Raw genomic sequence first — 27,842 nt, 5'->3', positions numbered from 1 at the left:
GATGTTCAAAAAATGTCATTCCCTGGGCTTTCCATGATAACGCATGCATAAACCAGAACAAATTGCTGGCCAGCCACGGGAAGGGGAAGGGGAAGGGGCCGATTCGGGTCATATAACTTCGGAAAACTTCTGTGGGAATGAATGGTTATTACATGCAATCGATAAACTACAACATCTTTGTAACAATGATGTCAGTGCTGGTCAAGAAGCAGGCAGATCCCAGGTGCCCTTGAGGGACTCTGTCCTCAGCATCTCTACACTATATGGTGTTCTAGATGATCAGAAAGGGGCATAAGTCAGTGAGTGTGGCCACTCTGGGTGCAACCCTAGAATGTGTCAGTGAACATTCATTGGTTGCTTGGTTGTTTTTTTTAAACCCTCACCTTCCACCTTAGAATCCATACTCTGTATTGGTTCCAAGGCATAAGAGTGGTAAGGGCTAGGCAATGGGGGTTAAGTGACTTGCCCAGGGTCACCCAGCTGGGAAGCGTCTGAGGCCAGATTGGAACCCAGGATCTCCCATTCCTAGGCCTGGCTCTCCATCCACTGAGCCGCCCAGATGCCCCCTAAACATTAGATATTAACAAATATTGAGAAATGGGCGTGATCTCAAAAAGCCACCTGGGCTTCAGCAAAAAACCAAACCCAAAGCAAACAGGTTATACCAGACTAAGCTGATTTTATTTATGTTCTACCAAAAGCCCTAAATTGGTGGGAGGCCCAGTGAATGCAGAGAGAGCAAACCTCCTGACAAATACTAGCTGCCTAGAGTGCCCCCTGGCAGCGCCATTATCTTAGCAAAACCAAATAGGCACTTAAATGTAGACATGGTCCACTTGGATCTCCACTGGGGAGAAGAGCCCCAGCAGAGATGGTAGATGCCTTCCCAGCTTTTGGCAAAGCCTCTCAAGCACTTCAGGAAAGATAGAAAAATGGGGAGGTGGCCCCCACCTAGTACAATGGAACACTGTTGGGAATAATTTACAACAAGGCAGGGTGGAGCTCCCCAAATTGCATCTGTAAGGGTTAGCTTGCACACTAAGCAACCGAGTCAGGTTTTGAAAAGACGACAGGGCCAAATGCTACTTGGGTTCCAAACTTCCAGTTTCCCAAGGGCATGATAGGGGCAGCCTGGCTAGACAGCATGATAAAAAGCTCCAAAAGTGACCCCATGTGGCCCAATGGAGGAGGGGAAAACAGGAGACACTGAAAGGACCCAAAAGAGGAGAAGGTGCAAGGAAGGCAGAGAAAAGGCTGTCAAACGGAAGAGGCATGTGGCCTGAAGAGGGCAGAAGGAAGAGCACTCCTTCAGGCATTTCCTGCCTTCAGAGACCCTCCAAAGCCATCCAAGGCCTGCCCTACCTGTGAACAGCCCAGCCAGCGTGGAGTTTTGTCTCTTATTAAATTACCTCACGTGTGATTTTTTATTGTTTAAAACAACATGCTCTTTTCTAATCTGTTTGAAGCATTTCAGAATTTCAAGCAAAAGAAACCCCAAAGAAGTCCACGTTATCCTCGTGCTGTTAAAACACACACTTAATAAGGAAAATACACTCCCAAGAAGCTTTGGCCTTGTTTTACAGGCCTTACAGACAGGAAGAGTCCCAGCTACCTTAACAGGTAGAGGCAGACAGAGACAAAGAGCGAGTATCTGACTTAGAAAAAGAAGATCGCTCTTCTCAGGGACAAGCAGCGACCCCTGACAGCACCCAGAGCTGGCCCCGAGACTGAGAGGCAAAGCCAATCCCTCAGCAGTGGACTAATGTGACTGCTGGCTACTACGGAGTGGATTGTGTCCCAGAAAGGATGGGCAACTCAGGTACTTTTTTTTGCTGGTGCTGGGCAAAGTCTCCAAATGCAGGAAATGGTTTTCCTCTCTGCCCATTTGACTTTAAACCCTCAAGCCTTGAGCCATGACTGAATTCAGCCCCCAGATTCAGTATTTGGGGGGGCTGAGGGGGAGAGTACAGGGGAGGCCAGGTGCCGGGACACAGCTGCTAAAGAACAGAGAGAACTGGGGCCACACTCTAGCCAAGAAAGTGCCAAAAGGCTTCTTGCCTACTGTTTTGTTACACAACCCATTCACATTCAGAAACACCAAGCAAACACCTACTATGTAGGCAAAATGGTCCCTCCCAGTAGGCTGGGGAGGAAAGGCTCTTGGCTCACCCATCCTTGGACCTGACAAGGTGGCCTCCTTGCTACAGATGTAACTTAGGCCAAAGGAAATATTCCCAACGGGAAGGGAGGAAATCCTCGTCAGGGTCACAAAGTCTCAGAGCAGGGAAGGGCTTCAAAAGTCATCTGGTCCAATCCATCCTCCGAGAAGAATCTCATCTTTAAAATCCCAAGCAGGGCAGGTAGATGGCTCAGTGGATGGAGAGCAAGGCTTAGACGTTCTAGGTTCCAATCTGGCCTCAGACACTTCCCAGCTGGGTGACCCTGGGCAAGTCACTTGACCCCCATTGCCTAGCCCTGATCACTCTTCTGCCTTGGAACCAATACACAGTGATTCCAAGATGGAAGGTGAGGGTTTAAAAAAACAAAACCCAGGAAACTGACCATCTGCCTCTACTTGAAGCCCTGCAATGATGCCCATGTCCCAAACACTCAAGGGCATCATTCCACTTTGAGGCCACTTGAATAATAGACAAGGAGGGTCTACCCTGTATTTGGGGGGCAAAATCTTCCAAGTCCCACTCACTGCTGCTGGCATTGCCCTCCAGGGCATCATTTGGTTTGCGATCGCCAGCATGAATGCCCTTCAACTACCTGAAAGCAACTGGCATGTTTTCCCTGCCCACTAACTAGGGCAAAGAGTTCATCCTAAGTTCACAGGTCCTCCCCCTACCCACCTTTTCAAGCAACATGGCAGTTGCTAATTCGGTCAAAGAAATCTAGGAAGAAAGCTCCGTTTTTACACCGCCAACTTTGCCCAAATGACCCCATTTGCAAAGTGAGGCACATAGACCAACGAAAATCCCTAAGAATTACTCACTGCTAAAGGAAACCTAAGAGAATTTCATTCTGCTCAACTGCAAGATGGCCCGGCTTACCAAGCTGCCCAGTCGGAATTAGTGACCACAGAAGAAATGGCCATGCCCAAGCAGCCCCTGCCCTGCTGCTGCTGCTGAAGTGGGACAGAACAGTACACGTATCCCTGATGCCAACAGTTCTCACCAGGAAAGTAGCTCTTTCAAAGAGAAGCACCTCATCCGCTTCGATGATCTGAGCGAAATTCCTCAGGTTCATTTCCAGCTGCTGAACGTTGGGGATGAGTTGATAGACAATACTGGACCAGGCCTGCGAGAAGAAAAGCACCAAATGGGGCGTCCTTCCTCTGCCCTCACAATTCCCAGGCTCCGGAACCCAAGCCCCCTCCAAAGGAAGACAGACCACCTCAAGACACAAAGTTTTGCAAATAGTTTGGTCCCAGAAACCAAGAGGGCCTGGGCATTGGCTCATGGGAACCTTTCAACAAAGGGTCCAAAGGAATTTCCTTTTTCATTTAACTGCAATAAAGGCTGAGGCTTTAAGCAGACCAGAGGTAGACTGGAAGAAGGGAGGGAATGAATGAAATGGAATGGAAATTAGCAATTGATTGTTCCTCTAATTAAAAACTTTTGTTAAATCTGTGAATGCCTTCATTAACATTTGGAAGGGAAAATTTAGGCCAGGGTAGGTAATTAAAATTCAGCAAGGCCCACAGCTCCTGGAGCAGCTGCCTTGGGAAAATAGCGAGCTGGGCAGAGCCAAAGCTTCTCTGGTGGGGGCTGGGGTACATGTATGTGTGTATGTGTGTACAGACGCACGCACACAAACCCAGAAAGAACCTTTCACTGCAGCTTGAGATCCGCCCTAGCTATGTCATCCTAGACAAGTCATTTAGCCTCTATGGGTTTGAGTTTTCTCATTTGCAAAATGGGGATCAGATGAGGTAAGCCAGGCGCTAGAATAAAATGGTGGCCATGATGATGTCCACCTACTGCCCAAAGCAGCAGCACTAGCTCACATGTTTCGTGCCATCCCAATCACTGCTTCCTACCGCCCAAGAGCCACAGCCAAGGGCCTGTCCAAGTGAGTTTGGTTGTAAGTGACAAGAACAGGCAGGTAAGAGATGTCACTGGTGAACCGGACTGGCCATGGGGCCGGAAGCTTTGGAGAAATAAGGCTTGGGAGCGGGGAATGCCTCAGTGTTCTTTGTCTGTCAGTCCCAGGGTGGCACTGCATGCCAGGGCAGGCAAAGGAGAAAAGGAGAAGGAGAAGTGGGCCAACCCTGCAGGCAGAGGCCACCAGCTTCACTTTTAGCCTGCTTTGGAATGTCCAGTACCAATAATGGCTCCTGGCTGGAGCCAATGAATAGACATGATGCTGGCCTGTTCATTTTTCCGCTTGTTCCTACCAACATGGACATAGTCCCTGGGAAGCCAGAAGTAGGTCATCCTGGCATGGAACTCAGAGTTTCCCTCTGGACACTCCAAACTCCAGAAGGGTTCTAGGCCAAAGGGGACATGAGAAATTCCTGAGGAGCTTCCCCTAGCCCTAGGACTTTCCTAGGATTTTCAATTAACATCCCAGTTCCACTGGGATAAGCATGGGGTGGTACCTAATCTAACCATCCTTTGGATTTCACAGTTCATCCCTTGTACCCCCAACCTGGAAATGACCTCATTCCCGATTTGCCCCATCCTGTAACCCCCCCTTGTCAAAAGGGTATAAAACCCCCAAACCCCATCTCCTTGGTGAGGAGGTGCTCCACCTGCACGCTGTCTCCCAGCCCTTCAACGTGGCTTCCAAAGGACTCAATTTCTTTTCCTTTTTAAGCTAAGTTTTGGAGTCTTGCATTCTTGCAGAGGGCAACTTGCCCCAAACCTGGGGGTTCACCTCAAAGCTCTCCCACAATAATCCTACTACGTGCCCACTACTCTCAGTTTCTTTCTAACATGGCTCAAGGGAATGAAGCCCAAGCCACGGAGCAGCCAATCACTATTTTGCTGCCAAGAAGATCACATCGAAATCAATATTAACAAAACCTGGCATTCAATCTGATTTGGAGAGCACTTGCAGATTCAGACAAAACCCTCAAAGGGGAGAGGAAAGGTCATCGTCAGTTAGGAAGTACCTACTATGTGCTGGGCACTGTGCAAAGCACTTAACCGATATGATTATATTTGAGCCTCACAACAACCCTGGAAGGAAGATGCTGCTATGACCCTTACTTTACACTTGAGGAAACTGTGGCAAATACTGGTTAAGTGACTTGCCGAGTCCCAACTAGTAAGTGATTGTGACTGGACTTGAACTCAAGTCTGGACTCCAGGCCCAGTGTCACTGCAGTGCTCCCTAGCGGCCAGAAGTTAATTGAGCTGAAGCACAAAAACAACCCTTTAGTCACCAGTGATGCTACATTCTCCCAGAAGGGATTTGGAGTAAGCTTTTCATTATTCTCTTAATCTCCTTCCACGATTAGGCTGTCCGGGTTTTCAGTTGAGGGAACTTGGAGAGCAAGTACCAACCTTATAGAGGGTCTCATCCCAGATGGAGGTTCGAAAACAGGCACATTCCAGGGGCCGGGACAAACGCCTTAGATCTTCCTCACGTTCCTTAAAGATCTGAAGAGAAAACAAAAATCCATCCAACACATCTGACCCACAAGTCATTGTTTCTAAGAGTCTTTCCAAACGGGACAGACGTAGTTATCCTGTGTCAGCATCTTGTCACCAGCTGGCTTTCCCTCCTCAGGAAAGGCACAGGGAGGGGGGAATTGGAAATATCTCTCAGGTTAGGCCCTGAGATGATGCCAGAGGTTAGGCCCGGGCCCCCAACACTCCAAAGATGTAAGGAATCCATGACTTGGCCATCCTTCCATATGGAGAACACAAGTGAAGCTGGCGACCACAGTCAATTCTAGAATAGTAAAGCCCAGTCATGGAGCTAAAACTAGCAATGTTGGTGCCTGAGCCAAGCAGCAGAAAACATGCCCTCAATTCAATTAGGGTTGGGGGAGCTAAGAGAGCAACCATGAAGTGGGGGGAGGACGGGAGCCCTTGGGGAGCCCATTGTGGTCAAGTATTCCTTTGAAGCAAGCTCTCAGCTCTGTTGTTTCCAGCTGCTGAAGCACGTGCTAGCTTAGCCGCTGGCAGTTCCAGCACCCTGGGCTAGCAGGTCCCTTTTCGTTCTCAAACTGCAAACATCTAGCTCCTGAGGCAGAGTGAGTGGTCTTGGAAAAACAGCCAAACAGCAGGCCTGGAGGCCTGAGCCTGTGGAGAGTCAAAGGGAGGCTGAGCACCTGACCCAGAAGATCCTGGAACCGAAGGCAAGGATGCTGGTACTCTGGCTATGGGGGCTTTCAGAGAAGGGAGTGGCCAAGATAGGTCGGCCCTGATAGTCTCCCCAGCCTTGGGACAGCATCAGCTCCTAAGCTGCCTGGGAGAGCCTTCAATTAAGAAAAGCCAGTTTTCCATCGCTTGGTGAATGGAAATTCATCAGGCTGCTGGTGGCCTTCTCATGGCTGCACTCTGATTGGGAGCTAGCTATGGCCAGAGATGGCTCCAAATTCCAAATATGACCATCAAAGAGAGTCTGGGATACAAGGAACCCCATTCACAGGCTGGGGCCAGCCAGCTGGCTGGCCCCAATCCAAATGGGTCACTCTCGCTGTTCTCTGTTCTGCCCAGAGGCTGGAGTTTGAAGAGCTGCCTTTACTTTCTAAAAAGACAATGGAACCATAGAATTTTATTGGAAGGGAAGGGAACAAGCACTTTTTAAGTACCTACTATGTGCCAGTCTCTATACTATCTCTGTGCTGAGCGTTTTTCACAAGCTTGACCTCATTTGATCCTCACAGCAGGAGGTAGGTGTTTTTATGCTGCCCATTTTATTGTTGAAGCTTTAGTGACTTGCCTGGGGTCACATGGTTAGGAAGTGCCTGAAGCAGGACTGGAACTCAGGTCTTCCAGAATTCAGGCTTAGAGAAGTCTAGCTGCCCTACAGGCCTTTGAAGGATCAGGAGTAGCAGAAAGAGCACTGAGGAATCCAAAGACCTACCTGAGTTTTAGTCCAGCCTCTGCTGCTCATATTAGCCATGTGACCTTGAAAGTTACTTTTTTCTTGGGACCTCAGTTCCCTAAGATCTGCAAAAGTGTGCTGTGGTAGCCTGTGGCTTCAGAGGCCTAACCTCTGGCCTTAGTCACGTGCATGTCAGTAGAACTGCCACAAAAAGGGTCCATTACTGGTCACTGAATCAGAGGGAAAGGGTGGAACAGACAGACAGACAAGAGACAGGGAAAGAAGAAGACAAAAACAGCCAGAGGGAGGGAGAGGGAATGTCTTAAGGGTAAAGCTGAAGCCCAAGGGAACCGATGAGATCCCTGCGGGACAGACAGGGGCTGTAAGAGAATTCGAACATAAGGGAACAGAAAGAAGAGTTAACAGAGGAGACAGAGAAATAAGCATGGGAAGGAAAAGGGATGAAGCCCCTTCCAAAGGAGAGGTCGCCTCTTATCAGCCCTCAAGAGAGCTGGGAGGCCACCCACAGACTTCCTCAATGCACTCATCCATGCTCTTGGGGCTTTTCTTTTTTCAAATGGGATGGTTCTCTCAGAAGGGGAAGAAGAAAGGATACCAGGAGAAGCGAAGGTGTTGGCAAAAAGAGATGGACGGGGCAGGGATTTTCTTTTTCTTTTTGTTAAGGCTCAAACAATCCTAATTGTTCCTTCTTAAAGCTTAGGTAGAATCTGTTTGTGCCAAGAAGTGAATCACTTAATTTTTGAATGTCGAACTGAAAAAACTCCATTTCACCAAAATAAGATGGAAGAATTAGGAAAGGATGGCGCATTTCACAAGCACACACAAGCTTTTGGAATCCTCTGGACCAAAAATGCCTCTTTTTTCATTGGCATTCGGTCTTGGGGTCCAAATTGTCCAGATGATGGTTTGATCACTTTGCTGTGCCAGTAAATGTTAAATGTTCTCCTTACCGTACCCCTAATCCTTAGAATTTCCCCTGTTACTTAAATCTGACTTTATTTATGAAAAAAGGTTTTGGAATTATGTTCGTGGAGTTCCTGGATTTGTTCTCCCAGGATTTTTCTTCTCTGAGTGGCTATTTTCAATGGGGTAGCTCTTTCTAGCTCTTCTTCCTGTCGGACTCTGTTGGTGATCTATAGAAATGCTGATGATCATTTATGTGGGCTCATCTTACTTTGTTAAAATGAAACATTTTGGGGAATTTCGTCCAAGTTTTCAGTTGAACCTCCAGGGTTGCCCACATGCACAAAGAGCTAGTCTGCTGCCATTTTGCCAGGTTTGATTCCCTCCAACTCTTATTGCGACTGCCAGAATTTCTAGTACTATGTTAAACAATATTGGGGATAATGGGCATCTGGGGTGGGGATTTTCAGGAAGGTCCGCCATATTTAATGCCCTAGCCCTAATACCAGGGTTGTTGGGAAATTGTTTTTCAGTTGTGTCTGACTCTTTGTAACCCCATTTGGACTTTTCTTGGCAAAGGTACCAGAGTGGTTCACCATTTCCTTCTCCAGCTCATTTTCCAGATGAGAAAACTGAGGCACACAAGGTGAAGTGACCTGGGAAGTGTATGAGGTTAGATCTGAACTCCCATCTTCCTGGCTCCAGCTCAGAGCTCTATCCACTGCAGCTTCACCTAGCTGCTCCATTCCAAGGTTAAAGGAAGACAAAAAGAGACCAGAGAGCTAGATTTAAGGTGCTCAAGTTATGCTGCTGTGTGCCTTGACTGGCCTGACCACTGTAGAATGCAAAATCCATGGTAAAACCTTCATTTGGAACGTGCAAGTGTATTTAGGAAGGCTTCAAACTTAACTGTGCGTGCACAAACATGGCTGCAAATTTCTGTGTAATCTCAAACAAGCATGCACCCCACATGAGAAGTTGCTATAACCTCCCTCTTCCGATGGCATGGTCCTTGGTCCTGGCCCCCAATCCCTCAACTCCAAGAGAGGTCCCTTGTCAAACAAGGAAGCGTCTTTGGTGCCATGCCATGGCCAAGCTGGGCCATATAACTATCCCCTCCACACTACGGCCCCAAAACCTTTAAAAGAGAGGCGGGTGTACCGGCCACTGGCACGGCTCCTTACCAGGTCTCTTTGATCCTCCTGAACAAGGTCCATTTTGTGCACAAGGCAAAAGATCTTGGCATCAGGAGAGTTCTGGAGGATGGCCTCCAAGCATGACTGGTAGTAATGCATGTCCTTTTCCAGCTCCCGGCTCTCCACATCAAACACGTAAATAAGAACCTCCACGTTGCGGAAGATGTTGTCCCGTTGGCTGGTGAAGTAGTTTTCCATGAAGGTGTCCTGGCTGGGGAGCAGATCAAGAGGGTAATTGCACCCTGGCTCAGTAATTCTAAGTTACAAAAGTCATGGAGGGAGGGTGGCTCAGTGGATACAGCCAGGCCTAAAGATGGGAAGTCTTGGGTTCAAATTTGGCCTCAGACACTTCCTAGCTGGTGACTCTAGACAAGTCACTTGACCCCCATTGCCAATACACACAGCATTGAATCTAAGATAGAGAGTAAAGGTTATTATTAAAAAAAGGCATGAGGGAGGCCCTCCATTTTGACCCTAAGACCACACTTAAGACTTCTTGTTTCAACTCAGTTCCTCTGCCACCCTCCTTCCTCCAAAGGCCCTCACAATGCTATGTATCTATGGTATCAAAAAGCAGGGTTTAATGTTGATTCTGGCTGGCCCCCAGCCAGTCACCAGTGGTGCCCTTTGTGGGCCCTAGCTGGCACTTCTTTCAGACCACCAAAATTCAGCACTATCTATCCCCACGGGAGAATGTGACGGGCACCAAAAGGCTCCTTAGAACATGCCCTGTGGGCAAGGAAGGGCTACAGCATCCAAAGAAAATTGGCAAACCTCCCAAGGTCAGGAGGCTGCTGCTCACTGTGCCCAGAAGAGGTCTCCTTCTCCTTCTCCTTCCCATCTCCCCACTTTGCTCAGCTGTTGGCCCCTCCTTCCCACCTCCTCTCCAGCCCTTTCCTTGCTCCTAAAATAGGCCTCCCCCACCTGGATAAGCAGCAGCTCGGGCCCTGCCTTCCTCACCATCCTCCCCTGAAGACCCACTGCCCCACCAGCTGCCCGATGCAGCACACATGTGAGCCTCATCTTCCCAAGGTCATCCTAACCTCCTAAAAGATGGGGAGTTGTACACTGCATCCTCCACACCCATCCACACTAGCCTGCCTCAAGGCTGAAGAAGAGCTCAAGGAACACTTGTAGAATGAAGTGGTGCCTTCCACACTCCCTGCTTTGGGATTAGCCCCAGAGGGGAAGACAAAAGGTCATCCTTGAGGCGCTGCACTGGATGTAGCCATGGGCTTGGAGGCAGGAAGGCCTGAGTTCAAATTTAACCTCATATTCTTACTAGGTAGGAGATCCTAGGGAAGTCTGCCTCAGTTTCCTCAACTAGAAAAAGGGGAAACTAATAGCACCTCCCTGCCAGGGTGCTGTGTAAACTGTCTAGCACAGTGTCTGGCATAGCTAAGCAGAATATAAATACTTTCTCTTTCCCTTTTCCCACTCAAGGAAGCAAGCACACACCTTCCAGAAAAAAAGGAAGTAAGTGTGAGGTGGCAAACTCTGGGATGCCAAGAAAGGAGATCTGTGTGGGTGAGAGGCTGTGTAGGATCTTGTGAATGAAATAAGTATAGGAATGGGGGAGGTACCAGGAGGCCTGGCCTGATCTAGACAAGAAGACAACTTCCAACAACTCCTTTTTTAAAAATCAGATGGGGAAGTGGGGTGGCTCAGTGAATAGAGAGCCAGGCCTGGAGACGGGAGGTCCTGGGTTCACATTTGACCTCAGATGCATTTTAGCTGGGTGACCCTGGGCAAGTCCCTTCACCCACATGGCCTAGCCCTTACCACTCTTCTGCCTTGGAACCGATACTTAGTATTGATCGTAAGACAGAAGGTGAGGATTAAAAAAAATAGTGATATTTCTTCTTTGGAAAAGAAAGTCTAAAGTGGCCAGGCACGAACAGAGACGTCTTTAGAAGCCCAATTCACATCCCTACATCGGGCCAGGACAAGGAAAAAGACAGAGATTGTCTTGCCTGAGAGGGCTTTCTGAGAAGGACAGACCAACCAGTGGGCTCTCAGTCACACAAAGTTCCCCAAGCCTGGAGGGTGGAGAGCGTTCACTCCCGCTAGCACTGCGAGGAGGACTTGGCCATCCAAACACTGGCTCACTTTGACCAGGAGAGTGCACTGGGCACAGAATGGTGGGCACCCACTTCTCTAGCTTCTCCTCTGTTCCGCCAAGAGCCCTTCAGCAGAACTCAGGAATGGTTCCCCTGCCATATAGTTCCTTTCTTCTGCCTGCTGTTTGTTCAGATTCTTTGGGAGCTGACATCTGGATCAATCTCAGAGATTTAGGAGGTGGGACATCTAGTAGGTAGCTGATGCCAAGGTTCTCTTCCTGCCCCGCCCTGCCCCGCCCCCCCCCAATCTAACAAAAATAAAACAGATGCCATGGGATGAGACGAATGAAGGAGGAAGGAATGGATGGATTCGGTGAGGAGTAATCACTTAAATCTCATAAAGTCATGAAGATGAGGAAATGTGGGCCCCTGTGGGTACCAACCAAGAGCCCTCAAAGGTGCTCCCCTACCGATGCCTCGAGAGCACCAAAAGCCACCAGCAAGGGAGGCTCCTGCTTTGATGAAAGGGTCAAGCAAATACGGGCAACTCTGGCTCTCAGGACACCATACGGAAAGCACCCCGGCCTGGAATCAGGAAGACCTGGCGGCCCCCGGCTCTGCTCAGAAGGTGTCTATTGTATTACTGTGGTTATTATCCCGAGAAAGCCAGGGCTACTTACCCACCACAGTCCCAGAGGTTCAGGACCAGGTTTCCCAGAAATCGGACATGAGAATGTTCCACATCAACTGGAAAAGAAAAAGAAGAGAATTCGAGTCTTTGCAAGAAAAGGTGCAAATCCCTCCAGAGATAATAGTATTGATCTCTCCCAGCCAAACTCCTCTGCTGGCTGGGGTCCTACAGGACGTAGGGCAGCCTGGCTTTGGGAAGCATAACGACGATGGGTGCTGGCACACAAGCTGGGTCCCATGATCAACCCTGCCATCTGTCACCCAAGCCTCAGACTGGAGCCTTTTCCCACCTTCTTGTGTGGCAGCAAGAGCTCACTGAAGACACACCAATCGAGGTATGCATCTAGCTGGTCAAAGGCTTTACAGACACCCACCATCTCCCTTGAGCCTCACAGGTATCAGTCTTACAGATGGAGAAATCAAGATTCAAGAGGAAGGAAGTGACTTGCCCTCGTCACAGTGCTACTAATTGCTTGAGGTAGGATTTGAACCTAGGTCTTCCTTAATTCAAACCCACCACTGTTAATGCTCAACATCAGAAGAGCAGGCTATCCAACTTGGTAGTGTAAATTGGGCCAAAGGAAGAATCCCAAGATCCTAGAGAAGTTGTCAGCAGCAGAGTCAGAATTAGAACCCAGGTCTCCTTGCTCCTCATTAGTGTCCTTTCCTTATATTTCAAATACAAATGTTCCATGTCCTCATGGTGGGGGAGTTGGGACATTCCTTGCTCCCCAGTGCCCTGGCTAGGCTCTCCTCCCCCTGCCAGTGCCTCTCAGCAATCTCTGCTTAGACATTTCCGTCATTCCAATCTGACCTCCAATTCAGGCCCTAGTGGCCATTATGTAGCTCTTGACCCCTTCTGGGTTCGCTGGCCCCTGACCATCCATTTCCTCAATCTATTCTTTCCCATGAGCTCCTCTGCCCCCTCAGCTGCACACAGGGATGGCCCGGCTTTGATCTTGCCACCACCACAGTGGTGCCTCCCCTTCTCCCTCCATTTTCCTGAAGTGGGCCATTCCTTTTTCTCAGGGATTCTCAACCTTCCTTGTCACAGACCCCTTTGGCAATCTGGTGAAGTCCATGTCCCCGGAGAATGGTTTTCACTGCCTAGAATCGAATCTGTAGGGCTACCAAGCCTGCAAGCATGCCTCTCTCTCTCCTGGGTGTCCCCTCCTCACTCTGCTGGTTCCTCAGCCAAGGCCCTTGCACTAACCTGGAGGATCCCTCTGTCCTGGGCTCTGCACTTGGCCTTCTCCACTTCACCCTGACACTACCTTGCTCGGGAATCTCATAAGCTCCCATGGGTCCAGTTAGCATCTCTAGACCAGCATTCACAGCTCTGGAGAGCTGTTATTTCCCTCCTGAACTCCAGGCTCATGTCACCAAGGGCCCTTTGGACCTCTCAAGGTGGATGGCCCGTGAACATCTCCAACTGGACAGCTCTAAAAGGAAACAAACCCTTCCCACTTCCTCCTTCCTGCCATTCCCTGTAAGCTCAGGGTCATCCTCAACTCCTCAGTCCCACTCCCCCGCAGCCAATCTCCCGGGCACTCACGCCACAGCCATCCTGGGGCAGTCTGGACTAGACTCTCTCCACTCCAGTCCACCTTCTGTTCAGCAACACAGGTCTGACCCTGCCGCCCTCATTGCTACTCATGAACTCCCGTGGCTTCCTACCACCTCGAGGATCAAATAGGAAATCCTCTCCTGGACATTCGAAGCCCCTTCTTTGACAACAAATGGCAACAGCAACACGGCACTCTGCCTCTCAACTGCAATGGCTGTCCCCCATGCCTACAAGCGCTCTCTCTCCTCACCTCTGCCCTCTGACTCCCTTTAAGACTCAGCCCAAAGGTGCCCTCCTGCCACCTCTCAGCCACACCTTCTCTATCTCAGACCAAATAACGGTTTGCCTAGTCTTTCCCCCATTAGCCCGGGAGCTCTTGGAGGACAGAGACCTGGGCTTAGCACAGTGCCTGGCATGCAGACATTTACTGGACGCTTATCGATGGCCACCTCCCAGCTCTTCCAGAACAGACCCTCGAGGTGACTTAGTCCAATTCCCCAGCTGTACAGAGAGAGCAATGCTCCAGTGTGGCACTGGAGCCCAGGTCCTCTGCCTTTTGAGGGCTCTGATGAAGTCCTAGGGGGTTCTACCCTCTGGTCTTCTGGCCTCAGTCATTGCCAAGTGCTGAGCTCAGGCACCTGTGCTCCCTCCCCTATTCACCCCACTTTACTCGTCTTCTTTATGGCTTATTTTATATCTCTACCACCCTTAGATGATGGCAATAGCACAACTGGTCTCAGACACTTCAGAGACCCCTTCATTTGACAAAGGAGGAAACTGAGGCAGTTGTCAGTGACACAGCTGGTCAGTGTCTGACACCAATGACTCCTCCACTAGGCTAACCGGCATCTCCCTACAGACTAATTTCCTCCCAATACCAGAATCAGCCTGGGGACAAGGCCTGGTGGCAGGCTGGCATCCACATCTATCTGAAGGCAGCAGCAGGCAGAGTTGTGGTCGGTTGTCAAAGAACAATGAAGAGAGCTGAGGTGGTTGTTGGCTCAAAGCCAGAGGACTTGGGTTCAAATGTGCTGATCACTTTATCTCCACTGCCCAGCCCTTACCACCCTTCTGCCTTGGAGCCTATATTCAGTGTTGATTCCAAGCTAAAATAAAACACCAAAGAGCCAAATCCTAGAAACCACAGGTACTTACCACGTACAGAGCACTGATAAATGCAAGTTTGTTATAAGTTTTTGGCAGGTAGGTGGCTCAGTGGATGGAGCCCTGGGCCTGGATTCAGGAAGACCTGAGGACCTCAAGGCTTCCTAGCTGTGAGACCCTGGGCAAGTCACTGAATCTCTGCTTGCCTCCGTTTCTTCAACTGAAAAATGGGAATAATAATCACACCTACCTCCCAGGATTGTCCTGAGGATGAAATGAGCTGATATCTGCAAAGCCTGTTAGCTCAGTGCTCGGGCAGGGTAGGCACTTTCTAAATGGTAGTTTCTTGCTTTCCTTCCTACGCCTCAAAGAGAGCCTTGAGCTCTCTGAAAACCAAAGGGGATGGGGAAAGCCAGCTAGTTTAGCTTCTAACCCACATTGCCAACACCTAGACAAGCAGCAGGAATTGAACTCAAGGCCTCCTGACTTCCAGGCCAGCACTGATTCTGCTACAGCATACTGCCTCTCGTTATTCAATTCTATTGGAGGTTAGAACAATACTCGGGGAGAGGCTGGGCAGGATGTTTGCCCTTTCAACTACCAGGATTCCAGCAATGCTTCTGGGACCTGTGCAAAGCGTTTGTGATGACAGCTCCAAGGCCTGAAGGCTTACAAAGGACAAAAAATGCCAGGCTGCCTGGCATGCAGACACCTCCAAAGGGCACATGCTTCCCCAAGCGCCTGCCTGGGCCAACAGCCCTTCTTCCCCGGCTCTGTGCAGCCTCTGGGCGCCGCTGTTTTCCTAGCCGGGGAGGCCCCAAACGGCCACACACAGAATTCTGAAGCTGCTAAGTGTGGCTGGAGGTCAATGTGCCCCCCCCCCCAGTGCAGGGTAACTAGGGAGGGAAGGCCGGGGTTACTGTGGCTCTGAAGTATCTTCCAGAGCTCTGTGTGTACAAAGTATCCCAGCTGGGACATGCAGACTCTCCAGGCTGACTGTTAACATTGTATTCCTATCCTGCCCCAGCAGCCCCAGCAGCAACTTTGAAATCCACGTCTGCTAGCCAGAGAACGCTGGCCGGGGGGAAGAAAGCCACTCCCGGGCCCTGAAGAACCATCAGTCCTGTCTCGGCCAGGCTGGGTCCAGAAGCCCGAGAGATCTACCCCCCTCCCTGCCCCGCCTGGCCGCCACTGCCGCCACCAGTGCCAGTGAGCAGCCATGGATCTACCACTGGCCACGAGGAAGGGCAGCTAGTCTAGCTGGGGCTTCCCAATCTACGGGTCCCTAAAGCCACTCTCTCACTGCTAATGCAAGTCAGGGGCCAGGCTGAGAGTTCCAGTCCAGCTGTTCTCCACCCACCCTACTCACAGAGCCCCCAAAAGCGAGTGCTAACTACCCTCGATTCTAGCAAATGCTCCCTTCTTCTTCCCTTTCAGGAGACAAGGCCAAAGAAGGTACTACTGGAAGGGGGCAAAATCAGCCAAATGTGCTGCCAGTCCTTCCAGGGACAGGCGGGGAGGCAGGCAGGCAGGCAGTACCCGCTCTCTCTCTCTCCCCCTTCGGCCCCGGAAGCTGACAGGGCTTCCATGGCAGCCGCCATCCCCCCCAGCCTCTCTGCCAAGTAGCGCCTCCTCTGGAAGTGCCGATGCTTCTCCACAGCCCTGGCTGGCTGGAGCTCAAAATGGGCAGAGCACCCTCTAAAGGCGTGGGCCCTGGTCCTGCGGCTGTGCTTCTAGGGTTTGGGGCCACAGCACAGAACTCACTTGTTGCACCAAGGCGGCGGGTGTCACGGGCAATGTAGTTTGCGAAGATGATGGACCTCATGCTGGTCTTGCCAGACCCGCTCTTACCCATCAACAGCACCTGGTTCAGAAGAGAAGAAAACCGTGTTACCACAAAGGGCCAGCAGCCAGGCTGCCCTCTCATGGGATGTTGGACTGAAATGATGCCAGCCGTCACTAGCTGGCCACAGAGCACTGCTGCTGAGCTTCCCACAGCAAAGAGTGGGAGCCATGGCAGACGCCAGTAGCCTTCCTGCCCCGTCCTCATCCCATTCCACTACTTCTTCATCTACAGAACAGCACACTGGCCACCGGACAGAAGCCTGCAGTGTCCTACAAAAAGGGCAACGCCAAGGGACCGGGGTGAACGAACAACAGAAATGGAACTACACAGCTTCCTTCTTGGGTTCAGGACACATTCCCCTACCTCAGCCCCACAGATCTATGTGCACCATTCTCCAGCCCCCTCACTGAGGAAGCAGGATCCCAGAGAAAAGCGCAAAATCAAGCTGGGGGACTTGAGGCTTCCAAATGAAAAGCACTCAGAGCTCCAAGGCTGTGGAGAGGGAGGGAGGGAGGAGAGGGGGAGACAGAGAGAGAGAGACAGAGACAGAGAGACAGAGAGAGAGACAGAGACACAGAGAGAGACAGAGACACAGAGAGGAGTGAGAAAGAAAGGGAGAGAGAAAGGCAGAGAGGAGTGAAAGAAAGAGAGGAAGAGAGAGGGAAAGAGAGGGAGACAGAAAGAGAGAAAGAGAGACAGAAAGACTGAGGTAGAGAGAGAAAGAGACAGAGAGAAAAGGAGAGGGAGGGAGGGAGGGAGAGACAGAGACAAAGGGAGGGAGGGAGAGAGACAGAGACAGAGGGAGGGAGGGAGAGAGACAGAGACAGAGGGAGGGAGAGACAGGGAGAGAGAAACAGAGACAGAGAGAAAAGGAGAGGGAGGGAGGGAGAGAGACAGAGACAGAGAAAGAGAGACAGAGACAGAAAGAGACAGAGACACACACACAGAGAGACAGAGACAGAGAGGAATGAGAAAGAAAGGGAGAGAGAAAGGCAGAGAGGAGTGAAAGAAAGAGAGGAAGAGAGAGGGAAAGAGAGGGAGACAGAAAGAGAGAGAGGAAGAGAGACAGAAAGACTGAGGTAGAGAGAGAAAGAGACAGAGAGAAAAGGAGAGGGAGGGAGGGAGGGAGAGAGACAGAGACAGAGGGAGGGAGGGAGACAGAGACAGAGGGAGGGAGAGAGACAGAGACAGAGGGAGGGAGAGACAGGGAGAGAGAAACAGAGACAGAGAGAAAAGGAGAGGGAGGGAGGGAGAGAGACAGAGACAGAGAAAGAGAGACAGAGACAGAGAGAGACAGAGACACACACACAGAGAGACAGAGACAGAGAGGAGTGAGAAAGAAAGGGAGAGAGAAAGGCAGAGAGGAGTGAAAGAAAGAGAGGAAGAAAGAGGGGAGATAGAGGGAGAGAGAAAGAGAAAGAGAGGGAGACAGAAAGAGAGAGAGGAACAGAGAGAGAAAGAGTGAGGTAGAGAGAAAGAGACAGAGAGAGAAAAGGAGAGGGAGGGAGGGAGGGAGACAGAGAGAGACAGAGGGAGGGAGAGACAGAGAGACGGAGGGAGAGGGAGAGACAGGGAGAGAGAAAAGGAGAGGGAGGGAGGGAGAGAGAGAAAGAGGGGGGGGGGGGAGAGACACACACACACAGAAAGAGACAGAGACAGAGAGAGATTGGGAGAAAACTAACAAACTGCTGGGAGAACTGGAACTAAAGCAAAGGCCCATCACTTCAAGGTGGCCAAGTGAGGGCTGAAGTGCTAGAACTCCATAAAGAACAGTTAGGGGGAAGAAGGCTTGGAAATGTTAGCATCTATTAGAAATAGGAGTGAAGAAAAAGAATTCAGAGTCTGACATATGTATATATATTTGAACTCCAACCAGGCAAAACACAAGCATACACTCTTTCTGTCTCTGTCTCTATCTCTCTCTCCTTCTCTCCCTGTCTTTCCCTCCCTCCTTATCTCCCTCCCTTTCTCTCTCTCCCTCCATCTATCTATCTCTCCCTCCCTCTCTGCCTTGTCCTCCCTGACTCTCTCTCCCTCCCCTTCTCTCCCTACCTCCCTCTCACTCCCCCTTCTTCCCTTTTCCTCCCCCTCTCTCTCCCTCTCAATCTCCCTCCCTCCCCTCCCCCTCCCTCTCCTCTGTCCCGCCCTCTCCTCTCCCTATCTCCTTCCTTCCCTCTCTCTCCTCCCTCCCTTTCTCTCCCCCTCTCTCCTCTGTCCCTCCCTCTCCTCTGTCCCTCCTTTTCTCCCTCTCTATCTCCTTCCTTCCCTCTCTCCTCTCCCTCCCTCCCTCTCTTTCTCCTTCCCTCCCTCCCTCTCCCTCTCTATCTCCTTCCTTCCCTCTCTCTCCCTCCCTCTCTTCTCTGCCCCTCCCTGCCCCCCCCCCCCCAGCTCAGGGCCTGGAAGGGCTCACCAAAAAAGGTTAGAGCTTAGGCACCGTTATGTTAGGTCAGAAGGGAACACTTTCAAAGCGTCTAGCACACAAATTACAGAATATCAAGAGGAGGGAGACATTGTTGCCCAGTCTTCCGGATACAAGATCCAAATGCCTGCAGGCTGAGCAGCATCTCTGCTCATGAAAAAGGCCCAGAGGCCTTTGGAGCAATCCAGGTAAGGGCCAGCCATTGCTTTTGGAGGAGGAAGAGGCCAGGCCGGGCTCCTGGAGGTGATGCCTTGCCTGTAGTTGGCACCTCAGAATCCCTGTGGGATCTGGCTGAGGGATCGTTTGCTTTTGTGGGCCTGGCCTTTCCCTCTGGCCCTTTAGGCTTTTTGAACCTTCCACATCTTGTGCCCTGGATCCTCCATCTGCCTGCCTGACATCTCTTAACAAAGGATGGGAACCTGGGCTAGAGCCAAAGGGGGAAGGGCATAACTCCCTGGTACTGGCCTGAAGGTGGGTCTGTGCCTCCAGCCTTTGCCCTCAGGCCACCAAACTCCAGCCAGAAAGCAGTTCTGGTGAGCCTAGAGGTGGCCTCCCTCCCTGGGAGCAGCCTAAGCCCAGTGGGATGACAAGTGCTGAGCCAGGAGGCAGAGGGCTAGGGGCAGGGACCGGGGCATCTCCTCTCCACAAGCTGCTGACACCAGGGGATTCTGGGGGGCAGCGCAGTGCAAAATCCAAAGACTTTCAGGCTGTAAAGGGCAGGAAGGGAAAGACACAAACTGCATCCTGGGATCCAGGAAACCGGCCCAGCGTGTGCTTGGAGCATCAGAGAAGCCGTGGCCTTGGGAAGAGCAGGGAGGGCACTTTGGTCCTAAAGAAGCTCGTCTGCGCGTGGCAAAGGTGTGCCCAGGCCCCAGACAGAGTCTGCCTCAGGAAGAGACTCCCCACAGAAAGCAGGCCTCTTGCCAGGGAACTGATGGACTCACCAGGTAGGGCCAGAACCCGGGTTCAAATTTGTTTTGCCTGACTTTATATATGGGGGGGGGGGGGGGGATGGAGACAAAATCACCACTCGATGCCTGAAAAACTGCAAATAAAAGCCCTTTTGGCCACAGCAGGACTCCCGTGGCTGGAGAGTGGTCACGATCCCTCCGAGAGCCTTCCAAATAGCAGCACCTTTCCCAAAAGGCTGGGGCACCCGGAGAGCCCATGGCAGCAGGTAGGTACTGCAGAGGGGCCTTGGGCGACCAGGATACAAAGAGAGAAGCAACAACATAGTCTCTGTTTTCCAAGAGCTACATTTTGTGGCCACCTGAACACAAAGTATTTCTGGGAGACACAATTGTAACAGTGGGAGGGGTGGGGCTGCTGGGAGGAGGAGAGCAAGCACAGGAGGAGGTACTTGGCCTGGCTCCCAGCCTGAGAGGCTAGAGAGCCCAGAGGCAGAGCAAGAGCAGGGGAGCCGGGTTCTCTGGGCAGCTGGGGCTGGGGCTTAGAGCCTTACCTTTTTCTTCATGGCAGTGATTGGCATCACCCACCTGCGGAGAGAAAGAGAAAGAGTAGGCATGGGCCAGTGCCAACCAAGCCCGCGCTTCCCATGGGGGCACAGTTCCTTCAGAGGGCTCCAGGGATGGGCCTGCTAACTTCCACTCCATGCTTTTCTTCCCCCCCCCCCCACTCCCCCCAGGAGACATCCACGGAGGCCTGCTGGACCACTGCTGCCACCAGCCCTTGCCTGGGACCATCTGGGGGTAAGTCCGACCCTCTTCCTAGCCTGGGAAATGGGCTCTCCTAAGCCTTAAGGGGCCACAGCAGCTGGGGCAGGAGAGGGCCAAGATCGGGGCCCAGGGGCCCTAGAGGGGGCCTCTGGCCCGGCCATGATCCCTTTCACTGGCTGCCAAAGAGAAGCCATTGCTCCCCGGCCTCCAATGTGGCCTTGGGGGGCCTTCGGGAGCGAGGGGGCACCACCATGGCTGAGATACAATGTATCCACAGTGGATACTGTAGCCCAGCCGGCACTGTCTACCGGATCCCTGCTGGGGAAGTCGGTTACCTGTGCAAGCTGAGAGGATTTCCAGAGCCCAGTACCAACCACTGACCTCGGGCCATCTACCAGGACTCCCGGGCACCCCGGCCCCGTCCCCTCCCGCCCCTCCCGGCCCCCCACCCCCCACCCCCACCAGCCCCAGGCCCTCCGTCCCCTTACGCAGACCCTGTGGCCCCCAGCAGGTAGGCCGGAGCTCCCCATCGGCCGAAGTCGCGGCCCCATCCTCCGGACGCCGGCCCGATGAGGGGGAGCGGGGGGAGCAGGGGCAGCGGTGGGAACGGGACCGGGGCCAGGACCGGGTGTGGGGAGGGGCGGGGTGGGGAGGCGGGCGGGGGCAGGATCGGCGGCGAGCTGTCTACCCGGGCCCGGGCCCCGAGGCGGCCGGCCAGGGCGCTGCGCGGCAGATCGGCCAGGGAGTGGGCCGGGACCGGCACCGGGACGGGCGGCGGCGGCGGCGGCGGCGGCGGCAGTGGGACGGCCGGGGCCCGAGCCCGGGCCCGGGCCGGGACCGGGCCCGAGGCCAGGACCGGGGCCGGGGCCGGGGCGGGGGGCGGCTTTGGGGGAGAGCGGAGGGGGAGCAGTGACGGGCGGGGACCGGAAGCAGGGGCCTCTGACCTGCCACTACCGGCTCGGAGGGCCGCGAGCGGCCGCGTCTGCCAGGGCCCGCGCCCCCCGGGACGGAGGCCGCGCGCGCCTCACGACGCTAACGGCTACGGCTACGGCTACGGCTGGGGAAGCTGCTGCGGCGGCAACGGCGGCGGCAGCGGCGGCGGCGGCCGGGGTCACGTGAGGAGCAGGCGGGGACCCCCCCGGGGCCCATGTCACGTGACCGGGGCCCCGGAACACCGTACCATAGAGTGTGCATGGGGAAGGCCAGAGTGTCGCCGTCTGCTTCGCCATCCCCATCGCCGACACAGTCACCGCCTCCTCCTCCTCCTTCTTCTCCGCCTCCGCCTCCTCCTCCTCCTCCTCCTGCGCTGCTGCTGCCGCAGCTCTCGGTTCCTTCCCGCAGTAGCAGGCCCCCACCGCCGCCGGCCGCAGCGCTGCTGCCCCCCGTGCCAGTGCCCCCTGAGCCCCCGCCGCCGCCGCTGGGGCCGGGCTCACCACTGCCATCCCCGCTGTCCCCGCCGCCCTCATCGGCGCTCAGCTCGGGGGCTGCCTGCTGGCCCTTAAGGTAGCGGCGGCTCCGGGCTGCCTCGGCCGGCCCCGCCCCCATGGCCCTGGCGGTGGTGGCGGCGCCGCTGCTGCTGCTGCTGCTGCCGCTGCTGCTGCTGCTGCCCGAGATGGAGCTGGGGCTGGGGCTCCCGCCACCGCCGCCGCTGCCGCCGCCACCGCCGCCGCCCCGGCCGCACCCGCTCGTTGTTGCTGCTGCTGTTGCTGCTGCTGCTGCTGCTGCTGCTGCTGCTGCTGTCGTTGTCCCTGCTGCTGCTGCTGCTGCTGCTGCTGCTGCGGTGGTGGCGGCGGCGGCGGCAGCGGCGGCGGCTGTTGCAGCGGCGGCTGCTGCTGCTGCAGTCCCCGAAGGCGCCGCCGCCTCCTCCTCCTCCTCCCGCCGCCGCCGCCGCTACTGCTACGACCGCGCCGAGGCCCTAAGGGTTGCGGCGAGCGGCCGCCATGTCAGCCATGGCCGCCGCCGCCGCCGGGACTCTAGCCCGATGGCCCCGCCCGAAGGCTGTCTCAGCCTCCCGCCCAGCGGCGATGGCTCAGCTCGGGCGGGCGCGGTCCGGGGCCCAGGAGGTGCGAGAGGCACCTGCCTTGGCCCCTTTTCCGCGCCCGATCGGGCAGCCTTGGCGACCTTTGTCCTTCGGGCCAGAAGCCGCTCTAGGCCCAGGGCTGTGCCTGTGCCAGCGTGTCTCGACTCACCCACCCACCCAGCTAACCACCCACAGCACCAGCAGCAGCACCCCCTGCGCGCCTGGCCGCTGGGGACCCGGACTGCGGCGGGCGGCGGGCGGGCGGGCCGCCTGGCAGCCCCGCCTGCAGGCGGGTGAGAAGAGGGAGGCGCGGCTCCTCGCCCCCAGCCGGGCACGCTGCCGCCTCCAGATCCGGGGCTCTCTGCGCTAGACCCGAGCCGGCTGCCAAGCGGGCCACCTGCCCTCTAACTTCTCCTCCCTCCTCCCTTAGTGACGACCGAAGCACATGCAGGCACACTGCCCAGCTGGCACCATCACTCCTGCCACACTGGAGCTGCAAGGGACCCTGGGGGAGGGGGCTGCTCTCTCCTCAGCTAGTGGGCTCTCAGTCATCAAAGGGTTCCCTGTGAAAGCCCTCTGTATCCCAACTCTTTGAGAGCCTGGGGTGTGGTTACCCCAGCACAGCTCAGAAGGACCCTCAAAAGCCACCTAGTTCCACCTCCTGATTTCACACCAAGGGAAACTGAGGTAGAGCAAGGTGAAGTAGCCAGGGTTACTGAGAGGAGAGGAAAGGGACCTGACCCTCTGGCGGATTCCTGAGTTTGGAGCAGAGCACTTGTAGCGGCTTCTGTCATGCATGTATGGCAAGAAGTGTTATCCCTATTATCCAAATGGGCACCCTTGGGCACAGATACTGGACGTAAATGGCAAATCAGGGTTGAGTTCAACTGACAGGCTAATGCTCACTCTTTCCCTTACCACAGCACCCAGAATCCTTCACCTACAACTCTCATTTGTCAGGTGATGGCCCTGCAAATTAATGAGACTTCCCTTAAAGGTGGCCCCAAATTTGTGGGTGCCCAGGTTGGGAAGTTGGGGCACATATGGGCACTGCCACACTGAATGCCTTCCACCTCCCGTGGTACTTTGCTTGTGTCTCTCAGGATGCTTGCCGCCCTTGGCTGCGTGTCTTATGTAACATAGGCAAGCACAGATGTCCCAGCAGTCCCAGCCCATAAGCCTGCCCCCATGGCTCTGTGCCTCAGTTTGCTCATCTGTAAAATGAGAGTTGCATGATATCTCGAAGTTGGGTTCCTTTGCTATAAATACAAGTGGCTGATTCTTGAGGCAAGAGGCTGTTTCCCATGAAAATCCCCTGCCCTGCCAGGAAAAGAGCCCGGTTCTCCAAGGCTGTGTATCTTGTAGCCCTGAAAGAGCAAAGACTAGGCCCCAGACAGGTTGCCCACTGTTCAATAGGGTGGGCACCCACACCGACAACAGATCAGGCAGTGACCTGAGCCAAGTGCTGAAAATGCAAAGCTGAGAGAGAGAGAGAGAGAGAGAGAGAGAGAGAGAGAGAGAGAGAGAGAGCAGTCCTGGACCTCATGGGGCTTCCATTCTACTGGGGGACTCGAACACAAGGGCACTCTTAAGAGAGAGGCGTGCTGGAAGGAGGGCATTCCGGGCCCAGAGATTGGAAGGGAAACTAAGGAAAAGCAGCAGCAGGGAAGCCAGTTCCCAAGGGGAAGAGATGGTAGGCAGTGTCAAAGGGGGCACAGAGGATATTTAGCCCCAAAAAGGGAGGGGCAAAGATGGATAAAATGGGCCATATGTCACATTGAAAAGCTCTCAGGTGACCTTGGAAAAAGCAGTTTGTGGTAGAGTGGAGGGGAGGGGGAGTTGCAAGTCAGATGGCAAAAGAATAAGAAGTGAGCGGGGCAGTTAGGGGGCTCAGTGGCTAGAGAGTCAGGCTTAAGAGATGAGGAAGGTCCTGGGTTCCAATCTGCCCTCAGACACTTCCCAGCTGGGTGACCCCCATTGCCTAGCTCTCACCATTCTTCTGCCTTGGAACCAATACACAGGATTGATTCTAAGTGGAAGGTGAGGGTTAAAAAAAAGAAATGAGAAGGATTTGGGGAGAAAGAGGCAACCGCTCTAGATGTCCTTTGACCACATTTAGCTGTGAACAAAAGGGGAGGATGTTACCTGGGGAAGAGTCAAGAGCTGGCGAAAGGTCTGGGCCTTCCTTTTGGCTTGTTTGCTTTTCAGGAAGGGGAGCAGGTTTGTAAACTACAGGGAAGGGGAGATGGAAAACAAGGGAGTCGCTGAGGGGCTGATGCCTAGATCAAAAGGCTGACTTCTGTATGCAAGGGCATGCTGGGCCATCTCTCCCTCAGAGAGCCAAAGAGCCAATTGGCACTGATGTGAAGGAGAGAAGAATGAGGCAAGACCTGGTGGGGCTGCTGGGGGGAGAGGCTCAAGAGGAGAAAAGCTCAGAAAGCTAAAAGGACTGCTGTGCCCCAGGGAGGACCAAGCCCAGCAGATGGCATGTTTGCTGAGAACACAGTCAGCACCCTAGCTAGCTCTCCCTTTCAGCTAGGCCTCCTCCCTCTCTAGCCCTCTTCCCCTTCCTAACTGCCTTGTGTCTCCCTCTTGCTCACTCAGTCTTCTTACCCTCCTGCCTAGGTCTCTCCTCTCCCCTTCCTCTCCTCCCTTTCCCCCTTTCTGTCTCCTTCTGCTCCCTCATCTCCTCTCTAGCTCTTTCCTACTTTCTCATTCTGGAAAAGTGAAGGCTGAGTGAGAGGTGAAGGGTCCACATTTTGTAAACTGAGGCCATGGGGTTGGGAGGGGGTAAGGGCCAAATGCCAGGGTCTCGAGGCCCCAGAAAGCTTGATGGCAGGGGCTTCTTGTAGTAGGTCTCGGGGTAATCAGTCAGAAGTAGAGTAACCTTTTTGAACTCACCTCCAAGTGGCAGAACAAGATAGAAACACAAATAGATTCAATAAATCCACACATTACAGAGCTCTGTGTGGACCCCAAGGTAAGGAGCCCTCAATGATCACTTAGTCCAGTGTCCTCATTTGCTAGATGAAGAGACTGAGTACAAGAGGAATGAAGTGATTTGTCTAAGGGAACAGGACTAATAGCCAGTGGAGCCAGAATCGAACCCAAGCTCTTTTATCTGTTCCCACTCTCCCTCACTGGGCCAAGTCTGATCTATGAAGCTGCTGGGTGACAGGTAGTGGATAGAGGGCAGGACCTGAGGGCAGGAAGATCTGAATTCGAATCCTGTACCAGATACTTACTGACTCTGACCCTGGATACATTTAGTCCGTCTCAATTTCCTCAACTATGAGATGAACAAGAGCACCTACTTCACAGAGTTGCTGTTGGCGTTCACACTGTGAAGTGCTTTGTAAAACTACTAGCTATTCTTGGCTGGGAGGTGACCTCAGGGGGAGTGGGCATGACCTTGGCCACCATCATCCTTGGTTCCCCAGTCGGAGCCAGAGTGATCCTGGCTTGGAGGGACTCAGCAGGCTGGCAGAGGACTAGAGGACGGCTTTTCTTCTGATTTGATGTTCTAGAGAAATTGGGACTCAATTGTCCTCTTCTCCTATGGAAAACCAGGGAAGACCAGCCAGGGAATGTGCTAGCCTTAGAGGTTTCAAAGCAGCCTACCCCAATGCCTGGGACCAGTGTGGTGGAGGGGCTGCGAAGGCAGGTGGTTTTGTTGGTTCTTGAAGAAGTGAAGCGTATTGGGGGGCAATCTAGTACCCCCCCCCCGGCCCCATGTCGGAAAAGCTAGCAACAGACACTTTGGTGTGGGGAGGTTCCCAATGGGCTAGGAGATAATGGAGAGCCTGGTTGGGCAATGCTAAAAGGGACCGTGCTGGAAAGAAAGGGCCTCAGTAATAGGAAGTCCCTGCTCTGAGCCTCACCAGAGCCTCAATGCCCTCCACAGACAAGGAAAGGCCTTGAGGATTTTTTCCTGTGGTGGCCAAGACTTGCCAAGGACAGAACAAAGTTTGTTTCAGTAGAGAGAGGGTTTGGGGGGCCTTGGGTGGGCTGAAACAACTGGACAGTGTAGAGAGAACTGTACAAGGACAGGAAACCCTTACTGGAAGAAGCCAGGCAGGGCAGACCAAGCCCGAGCCAGACAGCAACACTTGGGGTAAGTTCCTGGGAGTGACAGAAAACTCGAGAAGCAGAGGAGATGCTTCATAGGAAGAGGAGCACAGGCTCCCTGCCTCCCAGTCATCTCAGTCAGCCCGACCCCTGAGCCCCACCAAGCTCTGACCAAGACCTGCTGACTTCCTTCATCCCATCGAACACCACCTCCTTCTCTGCTGGGACACTGCTGGCCTCAAATCTCTCTTCACTCAGCAGACAAAGTGAATCTCCCTTGGCCAGAGGCTTTGGTTAGAAAAATTCCCCCCAACTGGTTTTTGTAACAAAAAACTCTGACAAAGGTCGAATTTTTCAAATTTATAAGGAGTTAAGTTAATAGTACAAGAAATCAAGCCATTCTCCAAAGGACAAGTGGGTAAGGTACGTGAACAGGCAATTTTCAGTCAAAGAAATAAAAATCATTAATAAGCACATGAAAAAAAGTGTTCTAATTCTCTTATAATCAGAGAGATGCAAATCAAAACAACTCTGAGGTACCACCTCACACCTAGCAGATTGGCTAACATAACAGCAAAGGAAAGTAATGAATGCTGGAGGGGATGTGGCAAAGTAGGGACACTAATTCATTGCTGCTGGAGTTGTGAATTGATCCAACCATTCTGGAGGGCAATTTGGAACTATGCCCAAAGGGCGACAAAAGACTGTCTGCCCTTTGATCCAGCCATAGCACCGCTGGGTTTGTACCCCAAAGAGATAATAAGGAAAAAGACTTGTACAAGAATATTCATAGCTGCGCTCTTTGTGGTGGCCAAAAATTGGAAAATGAGGGGATGCCCATCAATTGGGGAATGGCTGAACAAATTGTGGTATCTGTTGGTGATGGGATACTATTGTGCTAAAAGGAATAATAAAGTGGAGGCTTTCTATATGACCTGAAAGAACCTCAATGAACTGATACAGAGTAATATAAGCAGAACTAAGAGAACATTGTACACAGAGAATGAAACAATGTAGAACTAGCCAGTGTAAGGGACTTTGCTACTAGTAGCAATGCAACAAGCCAGGGCACTCCTGAAGGACTTATGAGAAAGAATGTTATCCACAGTGAGAGAAAGAACTCTGAGAGCAGAAATGCAAAAAAAGATCATATGCCATCACTTATCACATGTATATATGGGATGTGATTTGGGGATTGGCCTTTCTTTAAAAGATCGCCCTCTATCAAAAATGAATACAATGGAAATAGGTATCAAGTGAGAAC

The 27,842-nt window shown here is 52.9% G+C and overlaps 1 protein-coding gene across 10 annotated transcripts in view; it reads right to left on the bottom strand.

The window, feature by feature from the left end:
* Positions 1–27,842, bottom strand: part of RRAGB (Ras related GTP binding B) — a 119,570-nt gene that overhangs the window by 7,804 nt on the left and 83,924 nt on the right. For 3 of the 10 annotated variants that reach the window (XM_056808732.1, XM_056808729.1, XM_056808730.1), the window contains exons 6-11: positions 20,277–20,310; positions 16,314–16,413; positions 11,869–11,935; positions 9,117–9,339; positions 5,517–5,612; positions 3,181–3,303 (exon numbers count right to left, since the gene is read on the bottom strand). In XM_056808732.1, the coding sequence (XP_056664710.1) occupies positions 3,181–3,303; positions 5,517–5,612; positions 9,117–9,339; positions 11,869–11,935; positions 16,314–16,413; positions 20,277–20,310 (643 nt within the window). Of the gene's footprint in view, positions 1–3,180; positions 3,304–5,516; positions 5,613–9,116; positions 9,340–11,868; positions 11,936–16,313; positions 16,414–20,276; positions 20,311–20,825; positions 20,925–20,978; positions 21,308–21,670; positions 22,841–27,842 lie in introns of those variants that run through there. The other 7 variants (XM_056808728.1, XM_056808727.1, XM_056808737.1 and 4 more) reach the window with 7 other exon arrangements.

The sequence above is a fragment of the Monodelphis domestica genome, chromosome X (genome assembly GCF_027887165.1).
Source record: "Monodelphis domestica isolate mMonDom1 chromosome X, mMonDom1.pri, whole genome shotgun sequence".
In the NCBI taxonomy this organism is placed as follows: Eukaryota; Metazoa; Chordata; class Mammalia; order Didelphimorphia; family Didelphidae; genus Monodelphis; species Monodelphis domestica.
The sequence above is the reverse complement of the archived record's forward strand: the minus strand, read 5'-3'. Positions and strand labels throughout refer to the sequence as shown.